At 41.5% G+C, this 13,549-nt stretch overlaps 1 protein-coding gene across 1 annotated transcript; it reads left to right on the forward strand.

The window, feature by feature from the left end:
- Window positions 1-11,562: 11,562 nt before the first annotated feature.
- LOC147606147 (small ribosomal subunit protein RACK1-like) lies at window positions 11,563-13,549 on the forward strand. Its single transcript, XM_086792362.1, has 2 exons — window positions 11,563-12,472; window positions 13,160-13,549. Exons 1-2 carry the CDS (start codon window positions 11,627-11,629, stop codon window positions 13,259-13,261), a joined length of 948 nt encoding a protein of 315 aa, XP_086648488.1. The 5' UTR covers window positions 11,563-11,626; the 3' UTR covers window positions 13,262-13,549.

Here is a 13,549-nt window from a genome sequence, read left to right on the forward strand (position 1 = left end):
TGTCCAACTGATGTACATTCCACCCATGATGTGCTACCAAAGCAATGAGACACCTAATGGTAGTCATACGAGATGTGGGTGCAAAGGTCTCATCTCATAAAATCAATGCCCTTTTACTAGGCATACCCCTTTGCAACAAGTTTGGCCTTGTAGCGATCAATGCTACCATCTGCCTCGAGCCATCTGCTTTGCGTTTTAACTTGTAAACCCACTTAGTACCAATGGACTTCTTGCCATGAGGTAGATCTGTCAAATATCAGGTGTCACTATTGAGTATAGAGTTATACTCATCCTGCATAGCATGCATCCAATGATCATTATCCTATGCTTCCTCAAAGGAAACAGGTTCCTCCTCATTACATAAAGTAGAAATGAGAACATGATCCACATGAGAATAATTTGAATGATGAGAACCTGCACGGGTTCTGCTAGGTAAAGGAGCTGCCAACTTGCTATCCCTTAATGTCTGCACAAGTCATTTTGGCATACGCCTAGATTCTTCTATGGCTGCTCTCTCCTCATCCACTACATCCTCAATAATTGCCTCATCAAAAGGCTGATTTTGCACCTGCAAAGGCTGAATTTCAGCACTTGGTTGAGCATTCAATTGCTCTACATATGGCTGCCCTCCATTAAACAAAGGTAGGAGCAAATCAAACATGTCATGTGAGCATACATTCTATTGTTTTTTGCATGAAAGCATGGGTTGAACTAAGTTTTCAACAAAAACAACCTCTCTACTTACCAAAATCCGCTTTGAGGCTGGATGGTAGAGTCTATATCCCTTGCTTTCTAAACTGTGTCCCACAAATATGCATTTAACTGCCTTATCATCAAGCTTACCGCGTTGTTGCTCAAGCACAAGAGCATAAGCAAGACAACCAAAAACACATAAATGAGCCACTAAAGGCTTCCTGCCATGCCCAGCTTCATAAGGAGTTTTAGACTGCAAGGCCTTGGTAGGGCATTTGTTCAACACATAGTTTGCGCACATAGTTGCCTCTAACCAAAAACCATGAGGTAAATCTTGGGCTTTCACCATACATCGTGCCATCTCCATGAGAGACCTATTCTTCCTATCAGCCACACCATTTTGTTGAGGTGTGTCTGGCACTGTACATTGATGCCTTATGCCTTTTTCAGCCATATATGCATGAAATTCCTTGGGACATATACTCCCCCCCTCGATCTGAACGAAGGGTGCCAACTTTACATTCACATGCATTTTCAGCCATGGATATGAAGTGCTTAAAGCACATAAAAACCCTTGACTTTTGCTTTAATGGATACACCCAGCTATATCTGGAGTAATCATTAATAAAAGTGACGAAGTAGAGATATCCCCCAATAGATGGTGTCCTCATAGGACCACATACATCACTATGTATAAGCTATAATTTTGCCCAATCATCTTGAGCAAAACTTGCAGATTCCTTCTTCTTTGCACTTGGTGCAGATGCATCAGCCCCACAACCATGCTCGATTCTTTCTTTTTCTCCTTCTCTAGCCTTGTCTTGCACTCATGTATGTAGTGCCTTGGTTTCCTATAGTGACACTTACCCTTCTTTTGAGGCTTATCACCTTCTTTCTCTACATCCTTACCTGAGGATTCTGATTTTGTCTTATAGCCACCATGCAAGCTTTACCTTTGCCTTTCTGATTGGCAAAAAAAGCTTGGTCACCAACTCGCATATTAAGTCTATTTTGCCTAGACAGCTCTTCTTGCAAAAGTACTGAAACCAGCTCATCAAATGTAAGGGCATTTGGATTTCCCTTCATCATGAGTCTAAGGGTAGAGGCAAAACTCTGATAAGAATCCGCCAATGCATTGAGAGCTGTGGGCACCAATGTACTATCAGGATATATCTCATCCAGACTAGCAAGTTGCTCCTTAAAATCTTTGATCTTGGTCAAGAAGCTGTCCATTGAGTCTCCCTCATTCATGTGCTCAGACTCCAATTGTGTGCGCAGATATGCAACATATGCTTCATGCGCACCTCGTATAATGCAGCAAGTGCATCCCATGCCTGTTTTGAAGTCTTACATGACCGAATATGAGGAATAATGCTTTGCTTCACAGAAAGTGCAAGCAATGCATGTGCCTTTGCATCTCTTCCATCCCATCTCGTTTGAGCAGCAATGGGAGGTATTGGTGGTGCATATGGAGGAGCCACATATGTATCAGATTCTACTTCAGATGTACCTCCAACACCTAGTTGCACTGGTAGTTGTGAAACAAGATGAGTTTCACTACCACTAACCACATTCCAAAGGCCTTTAGCAACCAATACATGCCTCATCATATAGGACCACAATGGGTAGTTAGTCCCATCAAGTTTGTCCTCTCAGTAGATAACATGTTGAATACATCACTACTGCCAGCCCCATGACTTTCTACTGAATTCAAAATCTTTCAACACACTGCAAGTACTCAGTATTCACTGAATGCAACCCTGGATGGCTGCCAACTGACTAAATCACCTACAAAGTGTATGAAAAATAACACAGAGTAGAGTTTAGTGGCAAAAGTATGATGGCTGATGTTGTCAAAGACATTGTAGATACTGCTGGTGTACACCAAATCTTTGCCGCTACACAGCCCAAACACCCAAACACCCAAAATCGAGCAAAACGAGTCCAAAATGACGCCTCTCTAGAATGTTTGCAAAAACCTTGCGGTGCTCAAAACGCGCCCGAATCGTGCCGCAAACCCTGAAAATACTGTATACTTTGTATACAACACACTACAATATACACCTTCTTCTCCTAAGAGGGTATCTCAATCAGAGACAGAAAAATAGGGTCGTTGAGGAGGGAGGTAGACTACTAGATCAAGTGTCAAGGAAGCTAGCTCTGATACCAATTGTTGGAATAAGGGTTAGGGTTTTGACAATGCACACACACAAGATAGATAAGCTTGAGAGCACACAAACTCACTAGAATAGGATAAACAAATGTGTGCCAGATACAAAAGATAAGTACACACCCCAAAATGAGTAGATAAGAGGGTGTACATACACAATCCGCCACCAAGATATGTTTGTGAAAGATGCATCCTTGGCAAACTTGCTTGCTAATCTTTCCTAAAGAATGTAGTAGATATAAGTGATCAAGAATTGTACCTCATACACAGTGATGTGTGTGGTCTAAATGCGGACTACTTCTTTGGGAGAAAAAATATATATTTTGTAACATTCATTGATGATTACATCAAATTCGGTTGGTCTTACCCTATGAAAACTAAATCAGAGGTGTTTTCTCACTTTCAAAGTTTTGTTACTATGGTTGATAATGAAACTGGCTTAAAAATACAAACTCTCTGTTACATCACCGTAGTCGCTACCATAGCCAAGGAGGGCTTCGAGCTCTAGTCACCACCCAACCATAGAGGAATATGGATTAAGTGTCCACACTGTTGGGCTTATATAGTGGCCTACCTGCCCACAATAGCCCGGCTGCCACGGTCCTCTGACCCAGGTGCCTCACCCCTGAACCCCGGACACTCGCCACATGCGTGTGGAATTTGTGTCCGGTCGAGCTCTGCCGACACTATGGGCGACTCACGCATGCCATTACAGGCTATGTGATATTCCCCCCCTCTCTTCTATAGAGTTTTCATTCGCAAAAACAAATTGGGGAAAGTTGTTGGTAAGTGTATTTAGTTATTCTCACTTGAGACCTTTTCTAGTCCATTCACTTAACAAGTGTCTATTGATATACAGTAAACCTCGTGTTCCGATCTCTCAACTAGAACTTCAAGGAAAACTGCATGCCCTGGTTTTTGCATACCACCAGCACAAAATTTAGATGTACTTGGGATTTTTTTGGGAACTCAAGTTTGTAGACTACGCTACCAAGCATTTGTAGACTACGCTACTAAATATTTGTAGACTACGCTACCATACTCTTCTACCAACTTGTTGACTCTTCTCCTTGCATACCTCTATGGCCATAGGAGATCTAGAGTGGATTCCATAAAACAACGTAAATGGAGCAAATCTAGTCATGAACAACAAAAAATAGATTTCAAAGGTGAGAGGTACTCCTCTCCACTACATTATTCATCTATGCACAAGCATATGCTCTAGAACCTTGTTGGGTTTCTAGTTTAACCACCATCAATATACAGATGGTTGACCTCACTCTTACTTAGAGTATGTACTATTTGACCTTTGAAGATTTTCCTTCAAGATGACTATCATGTAGTATTATATGGTAGTGATGTGTGTGAACACACTTAGGACCGCTAGGGCACTTTTTCCCTCACTAGGAGGTTTTTTCGGGGAAAAAACCTCCTAGTGAGGGAAAAAGTGCCCTAGCGGTCCTAAGTGTGTTCACACACATCACTACCATATAATACTACATGATAGTCATCTTGAAGGAAAATCTTCAAAGGTCAAATAGTACATACTCTAAGTAAGAGTGAGGTCAACCATCTGTATATTGATGGTGGTTAAACTAGAAACCCAACAAGGTTCTAGAGCATATGCTTGTGCATAGATGAATAATGTAGTGGAGAGGAGTACCTCTCACCTTTGAAATCTATTTTTTGTTGTTCATGACTAGATTTGCTCCATTTACGTTGTTTTATGGAATCCACTCTAGATCTCCTATGGCCATAGAGGTATGCAAGGAGAAGAGTCAACAAGTTGGTAGAAGAGTATGGTAGCGTAGTCTATAAATATTTAGTAGCGTAGTCTACAAATGCTTGGTAGCGTAGTCTACAAACTTGAGTTCCCAAAAAAATCCCAAGTACATCTAAATTTTGTGCTGGTGGTATGCAAAAACCAGGGCATGCAGTTTTCCTTGAAGTTCTAGTTGAGAGATCGGAACACGAGGTTTACTGTATATCAATAGACACTTGTTAAGTGAATGGACTAGAAAAGGTCTCAAGTGAGAATAACTAAATACACTTACCAACAACTTTCCCCAATTTGTTTTTGCGAATGAAAACTCTATAGAAGAGAGGGGGGGAATATCACATAGCCTGTAATGGCATGCGTGAGTCGCCCATAGTGTCGGCAGAGCTCGACCGGACACAAATTCCACACGCATGTGGCGAGTGTCCGGGGTTCAGGGGTGAGGCACCTGGGTCAGAGGACCGTGGCAGCCGGGCTATTGTGGGCAGGTAGGCCACTATATAAGCCCAACAGTGTGGACACTTAATCCATATTCCTCTATGGTTGGGTGGTGACTAGAGCTCGAAGCCCTCCTTGGCTATGGTAGCGACTACGGTGATGTAACAGAGAGTTTGTATTTTTAAGCCAGTTTCATTATCAACCATAGTAACAAAACTTTGAAAGTGAGAAAACACCTTTGATTTAGTTTTCATAGGGTAAGACCAACCGAATTTGATGTAATCATCAATGAATGTTACAAAATATATATTTTTTCTCCCAAAGAAGTAGTCCGCATTTAGACCACACACATCACTGTGTATGAGGTACAATTCTTGATCACTTATATCTACTACATTCTTTAGGAAAGATTAGCAAGCAAGTTTGCCAAGGATGCATCTTTCACAAACATATCTTGGTGGCGGATCAAGGTGAGAAAGATCCTCTAGCAACCCATGTTGCTACAAAAGCATCAAATCACTAATAGAAGAAGTATGGCCAAACCTAGCATGCCACAATTGGGCATCTTTCGCTACATTAGAAGTATCTGCTAAACAAGTAACATCACACTTGTCATATATGTCTAATTTGTACAAACCACATGTGGTCAAAGATCTAGTAAGCACAATCTGTTTGTCATGTTTTTGTCATCACAGACAATGCATTTATGATATGTAAACTTAATATTAAGACCCCCTCTTGCTAGAGTGGGCATAGAATGTAGATTTTTGTGAATATCTAGATCAAAAGGTACATTTTTAAGATTGAAAGATCCTCACCACTAACAGTAGTGAGAACAATCTCACCAATACCTTTAACAAGGTAAGACTCATTGTTGATGACACAGGTAACAGTCCATATGTTTGACCAAACTCATTGTTGATGACACAGGTAACAGTCCATATGTTTGACCAAACTTATTTCAGAAGTTATGAGCTTAGAAGCACCATTCTCAAGAAACCAACTATTAAAGAGCGATGACAATTGCACTGAGACATGCATCCTATTCAGGGTTATAACTACAAATAGCCATAAGAGAGAAGTCTTGATGGACAATGACATTTCTTTGCCTGTGTATTTGTATCATATAATTTCATCAAAGTGTCCCATGTAGCATCTTTGGGATTATCCACATCACGGATATGACATATCATCCCATTCGTCACACAAATCGAGAGGGAATACAACACCTTGAATGCTCTTTCCGACCAATTCTATAGGTTCTGTTGGAGTTGCACATTAGGTTCTGTTGGAGTTGCACATTAGCCACAAGCCCTAGGGTCCACCTTATCACCTGACACCAAGCTCTAATAGCCCTTGCCTTTTAAACAGTTTGTTATGCGGTACTTCCAAATCAGAAAATTGTTCCATCTTACATACTAGGGATTTGTTTTTGCAAGGACCATGTGCTATTGGTTTAGATTTCTCCATTAAAAGTATGGTATGCATAACCACCTTTGTGGTGGGCTGGATGATGATGATGACCATGCCAATAATTCCAAATTATATATAATCATCTCCTTTACTAAAATTTTGGGCCACCTTCTAGATTTCTAAGTGCTTAGAGAAATATGACCCAACTCTATTGGCATAATGGTTCCCTTTGTTGTATCATATAGAAATTCCAACACTTCATTATCTTCTTCCTCAATTGCTACTAGCTAGATTAACAAAACCTCATCACAAGCTTCATTGGGAAAGAAGTTATCATCATCCACATCTATGAAACATCTTGAGAGTTAGAATTTCTTTGTTAACGATTGATGTTTTAGGAATGACTAGATTCACAAAACCTTGTCCTCATCATTAGGAAAAAAGTTATCCTCATCCATGTTTGTGAACACCTTGGGAGTTGTCTTTCTTTGGTGAGCATTGATGTTTTAGGAACGATAACTGTGAAGTCCACTTGGACTCCCACTTGGAATGATAATTGCGAAGCCCACTTGGACTTCCAATTGTAGTAGATCTCATCCACATTCACTTGAATCTTTTCTAGGTGGCATTGCATCTTCTTTTGGATTTGGTGGCACATCCTCTATGAGCCTCATATTCATTTTTGTGCCCATCTTGATAAGTTTAAACTTTGTGGCACTAAAATTTCACCTAAACTAACCTTAGATTTCATATGAGTCTTCACTCAACAATAATGTTTAAATGTCACCTAGACTATTACACACCCAAGACATGGATGCAAGATCACCTAGACATTTCAACAACTTCTAATAAAATGTGTGTACATTAATATTTGAATGAAGAAAAGAGGGCTGGCTCGAGCTTCTTTGGTGAGGTGATGGTGGGTAGTGGATTTACAAGCAACAACCTAGTGGCTAGTAGGTGGTTAAAGCAAGGATATCTTCTTCCAAGAAGTTTCGAAATCAGACGACGAGTGTTTGTAGAGTTGTTCTCTCCTTTTTTCTATCCCATGATAATAGATGCTTGAGCTATTGATCATGGCTAACCTCATGTGCACCCAATTTATATGCTCATCACACTAAGAATTTTTTAACCATCACTCCCTAAGGCTAACATGTGTCCTTTTAGTGGTATTTGAAGTTATGTCAAAGTCTGACATTACCATTGGTTTATTAACCCAAGTGTGTGAGAAAATCTTGATGGCTCTTTATTATCCCAGGTGTGTGAGTAAATCCTGATGACTCGTTTCTTGTTGAACCTAGTTTTTTCCCTATTAGCCACGACTTCCATAAGGATTGCACCAAATGATGAGGGGCATCAAGAGCATGTAAGAATAACTATGGGGATTGTGAACTTTATCTTGCTATCCACACCAGCACATCCCTTATTGATCAGAGGGGTTTTAAACCTTGCCTCATTACCCAACTTGAGAACAGAGTCTATGCTTTTAAGAGTGGCCGCACACTCACTTGATATACAATACTTTAGTGATCACATTAACTCCTGAGCCACTATCTAGAATAGCCGAGATGCATGTAAGTTGTTTGTATTCTACTAGAAGTGTTACATTAGAGGTTTCAATTTTCCATGTCTTTTGTTCATTCTAGAGCACATTTACTTCGAATACCCCAAAGCATGCCATAACTCCCATCTCATCCTCCATAGGGAAAATTTACTTCATTTTAAAACACATTTACTTCTAATACTCCAAAGCATGTCATAAATCCCATCTCATCCTCCATAGGGAACATTTCTCTATCTATCCATTGTTTTAATAACCTTCATAATTTAGGGCCTTTCCTAAGCAAGACTCCTAAGGGAATATTCACTAGTGAGTTGAGCTTGTTGTGATGATATAGGTTGAATAATTGAGTTAATCCATATGTTTACTGGAATTTTGTCTTGTCCAAACCATCATTGTGTGTAATGAATTGCTTTTAATTGTTTATTCCATTTGAATGCCCATCATTGTGTGTGATAAATTGCTTTTAATTGTTTATTCCATTTGAATGGCAAAAGGTTTATTCTAAGGTTCTTATAATAAACTTTAGCTTCTAAAAAAATCCAACTATTGTCCCCCACACAAAAAGCTCTTCTTCTGTGTCCTCTGTTTCTATTGAACTTGAGCTTGCCTAAGTCCTTGTAGACATGATTTTGAGCTTACAAATTGATGCTAATTGGCACTTAAATTTGATAATTGGGGCTAAGGAGAGTGGAGGAACCAATAGTTTTGCTCTAGGGAAGCTCTTGGGCTGATTTTTCTTCAAAAGCACAGCATGCATGCATGCATAGTGTGTCGATAGGCTATGGGTCGTTCGGGCTTGACAAGGTAGAGTGCATAAATCATGTGTATATAGGTAGAAAGCAAACAAAGATGCATATATAGGGTGGAGAGAAGTAATCAATTTACATATGGCTGTAGTAAGTGATTTTATTATAATAAACTCAATTTATATGCAATAATAGGTTATTATGGCCCAAAAATCAAGGGAAATAGCTATAAATAATATATAAATAGGCAAAAGTAGTCCAAAATAACAAAACTCAATCAAAAAGTGAAAAGTGAAATAAGGCCTTAAATTAAGCTTCAAAAACATTAATTACCCATTAGTGCTGAAGGCATTCGACTTGATCCGGCTAAGGTGGCCGAGATTGTTAACTGGGAAGTACCACAGACAGCTTATGACATTAGATCATTTGTGGGTATATGCCAGGCATATTCCACCCACATGGACAAGTTTTCTGATCTCTCGGCAGATCTCACCGATCTGCTAAAGGGAGTGAAAACAAGAAGGCAAAAGATTCGAATGACTCCACGAGCGTTGGAGGCATTCCAGAACCTCAAGGTGGCTTTGTCAGAAGCGCCTTGTTTAGCCCTTGCCTCGTGGGACGAACCATTTCAAGTGATCACCAATGCGAGTAACATCGCAATTGGAGGTGTATTGCAACAGAATGGTCATCCAGTAGCTTACATGTCTTGTAAGTTACTGCCCGCCGAAAAGAACTACTCAGTCTATGATTGTGAACTCCTAGCAGTTATACAGGTCTTGAAATTGGATCCGTGTCAGAGGTAGCTTGGCTGCACAAGTTACTTGCAGATATTGGTGAGCCCATAGATAAGGTAGTTGTCATTTATTGTAACAACATGAGCAGTATATAATTGTTGACAATAAACCCAATGTATAATACATTATCATTTTGTGAGGGAGAAGGTTCTAGTAGGTGATGTGGATTTGGTTTTTTTGTCAACACAGAGGATCATGTGATTAACATCTTCATAAAGGCATTGGTTATAGAGAATCTTCACAGGTTTAGAAGCTTACTTAGAGTGCAAGGTATGGTTTTGATCTCGAGGGGAAGTGTTGAGATATCAAGCTCCACTAATGCAGACATGGATGACATCTCCGCACTTATGCCATTGGCATGGTTGGTGAGATTATGGTTGATATGCCGCTAAGGGTTTACAGCCTACAGGTTGTATGGAAGCTACTTTGTTTTACTAGAGTTATGGCATAGTTATAGTGCCACCTCATATAGTCGGGTTCACACTATGGATCACGTATATTTGAGTAGTTGACTACTTTCCCTTATAGCATGTACTCTTATCTTGATGTTATGGTTGTAGAGAAGTGAAGAAGAAAGAAGAAAATTCAACCATCCGTCTCTCTTGTGTGTGTGTGTGTGTATGTGTGTGTGTGTGTGTGTGTGTGAAGAAAGCTTGCTTTTAAGGAGCTCAAGCTCACTCTCTCCCTTGCATGTGGTAGGCATGTAGCAATGAAGCATCAAAGTAGATAGGGTGGTTATGTTGGTGGGGCAGACGAAGAGAATCGTCATGTAGCTCTATAGAGGCGGTTGAAGGTTGTCATGGCAGTATGGGCGGATCTTCGTCTTGAGTGGGCCCTCAGTACTACATTGGTGGTTTAGGGCGATGCGCATGGTGTTGGAATGGTGGGGAGCTAGCTCTATCGAATCGATAGCACGTGGTGGCAAGAGGTGGCAAAACGGGTGGCTTGTCACCATGTGGAGGTAGCGTTGCTCGCCTTTATGGAGGTAAAATAAGGTAGCATTGGGGGCTTGGTTGGCAATGATCCACAAAGACATGGTCTACAATATAGGGCAATGGTAAACTGGGATAGTAGGCTCTCTGGCGTGCACATGCAGTAAGGAAGTTAGGGTAAACTTGTGGTTTAAATCACGATAAAACAAGACGAGGGGGAGCAAGGTGGAAGGACCACCATGATTTGCCAAATTGTAAAAGCTTACCTTAGGGCTTCCTTAATCTCTCCCTAATCAAGATAAAACAAGACTGACATCCTACTAAGCAAAGCATTAAACCATTGAAAGACCCTAATCCATGACAAATATGGTGATAATCGAATCCTAATGAAACACTAAACCATCCCACTCTCTCTAAAAGTATGGTTAAAAGAAAATTACTAAAACAACACTAGTAATGCCAAGAGCCGAGTCCACCATCCCCTGGCCCCTTTTTGTCCACAAAAGGCTACATTAAAGGCCCGAGGAAACCTTTGACCCTTCCTAGCCCTCTACTTAAGTGCTAGAAGAACACCTTTTTGCCAACCAATGGAAAAAAAAGGTTGGAAGTAATTGGTTTTCCTCAAGTAAATCTCAAGATTTGCCTGTTTCATAACTAAAAGCTTGAAACCATTTTTAAAACTAAATGCTGTGTTTTTCCTGAGGACTAACTAAGGGGCCCTTCACACATGTCAGTGGACATGTGTGAGAGTTGGCCCACTGTAGGCGCTCTCGACAACCCACAACTAGGGGAGATGTCCGCCCTCTTCTTCACAAGAGGCATAAATGTAAAGGTACTGAGAGTCGAGACCGACTGCGATATCCCAGACCCATCCGTGACTCAGCATGCCAGGTCGGATTGCGGCCCTATCTGCCTTCCTATGTGAAGACGAAGCCACATCGTGTTTGTTGGGCCATAGTCCCTCAATTGCCTGTCCGTCCGGACGTAAGTGTGAAAGCCCGCGTTAGGGTTTGTAATTGATCCTCGGCTCTTTTGTGTAGCCCTCTTTACGGTTTCCTTTCTCCGTCGTTCTGCATCAGAGCAGCAGGTGGGAGCAGCGATGGCGGAAACCATATCCCTGAGGGCAACGCTGAAGGGCCATAGCGACTGGGTGACGGCGATAGCCTGTCCTATAATCGACTCCGACATGATAGTGTCTGCGTCGCGGGACAAGTCGATAGTGGTATGGTCCCTCACCAGGGACGAGAGCTTCGGTTGCACGAAGAAGAGATTGACAGGGCACGGCCACTTCGTGCAGGACGTAGTGATTTCGTCCGACGGGCAATTTGCCCTCTCCGGCAGTTGGGACGGCGAGCTCCGTCTGTGGGATCTCAATACCGGAATTACGACAAGGCGTTTTGTCGGACACACCAAGGATGTGCTCAGCGTGGCCTTCTCCGCAGACAACCGGCAGATCGTCTCTGCCTCCCGCGACCGCTCCATCAAGCTGTGGAACACTCTCGGTGAGTGCAAATACACTATCCAAGATGGTGATGCACATACCGGCTGGGTCTCGTGCGTCAGGTTTTCGCCTGCCACTTCTAATCCTATCATCGTCTCTGGCTCATGGGACCGCACTGTCAAGGTCTGGAACCTCACCAATTGTAAGCTCCGCACTAACCTTGCTGGACACACTGGCTATGTCAACAGCGTTACTGTCTCGCCGGATGGCTCTCTCTGTGCCAGTGGTGGCAAAGATGGTGTTGCCATGCTCTGGGATCTAGCTGAGGGCAAGCGTCTCTACTCGCTTGACTCCAGTGACATCATCCATTCGCTGTGCTTTAGCCCAAACCGGTACTGGCTATGTGCCGCCACGCAGTCCTGCATCAAGATTTGGGATTTGGAGAGCAAGAGCATTGTGGATGAGCTGCGCCCCGACTTCTCCAGTTTGACTAAGAATGCACAGGTGCACCATTTCTTCCTTACACATTAACTGGCTTTATTTTGGATGTGCTTTAGCCATGCAGTGAGGTTGTTAGTTTGAGTGTTTTTAGGTTGTGATTATCTCCTTGATAAGATACATGTTGAAAGTTAATCAGTAGAAAGGTTTTAAACCCCATGGATGAACTAGAATTCTCAGTGACAAATATTCAAATGTTGTGTGTTTATCAAGCAAATAATTGTTTAGTATTTTATATATGTTGTCTTTTTTCAAAATAGCTTACTATTATTTACTCTTCCTCTCTGCCTCTTATGAGTTTTACTTACTGTGTTGTGGAAGTGCTCTTTTGGATTTGCTCATTCTCTGCTTGCTTGTTTGGTAACTTGCTATTTATTTTTTTGGTTTCTCAAATCACAATGATGTGAAAACCCTTGTCAACTTGCCTGCATGTTCTTACATGAGATCCAGTAACCTTGTCATAGGCTGTCGACCTACCTACTGCTTATGAACAATTCCATTTAGAATAACCTGCTTGTGTTTTCTTCTCTCCTGCCCTCATATGGGTGTATTTTCAATCTTATGATTTTTACTTGATAATATGCTAACACAATTTCGTACATTTTCACTTAGATAACCTTGGCCTTTGGGTACAGTAAGGCGTTTCATTGAAATGGTTCTGATGAAGGTTTTCTCTGATGTTTTCATTTCCAGATTCCATACTGTGTGAGCTTAAACTGGAGTGCAGATGGAAGCACCTTGTTTTCTGGGTACACTGATGGTGCGATCAGGGTCTGGTCCGTTGGCCGTGTTTGAGGTCTCTGCGCTGCTCTGAGAGACCTGTTAGTAGCATTTTTGTTGTTTAGTCTTACGATAGTGCAGGCTTAAAAAGGCTATGCCAGAGTTTGATCTGCAGATGTAGTCCTCTTTCTGGCAAAAGAGTGGACGACTGTATTGATCTTTTTCTAGACTTTTCCAGTTTTTCAAACTCTGAGAGTGTGGTGGTTGACTTTTGAGTTTTCAACTTTAGTCTATCTTTAGCCCTATGGTAGGGGCATTCCTGTTGCTCCAACTTTGAATGCAACGATGACTCCATTTAGTTAA

Source organism: Cibotium barometz, chromosome 58, assembly GCF_041138505.1.
Source record: "Cibotium barometz isolate CiBa-2024 chromosome 58, ASM4113850v1, whole genome shotgun sequence".
NCBI lineage: Eukaryota > Viridiplantae > Streptophyta > Polypodiopsida > Cyatheales > Cibotiaceae > Cibotium > Cibotium barometz.

Coding starts and splice junctions, on each gene's coding strand:
- LOC147606147 (XM_086792362.1), top strand. CDS start 11,627: ATGGCGGAAACCATATCCCTGAGGGCAACGCTGAAGGGCCATAGCGAC. Junction 12,473..13,159: donor GTTTGACTAAGAATGCACAG/GTGCACCATTTC, acceptor TTTCATTTCCAG/ATTCCATACTGTGTGAGCTT.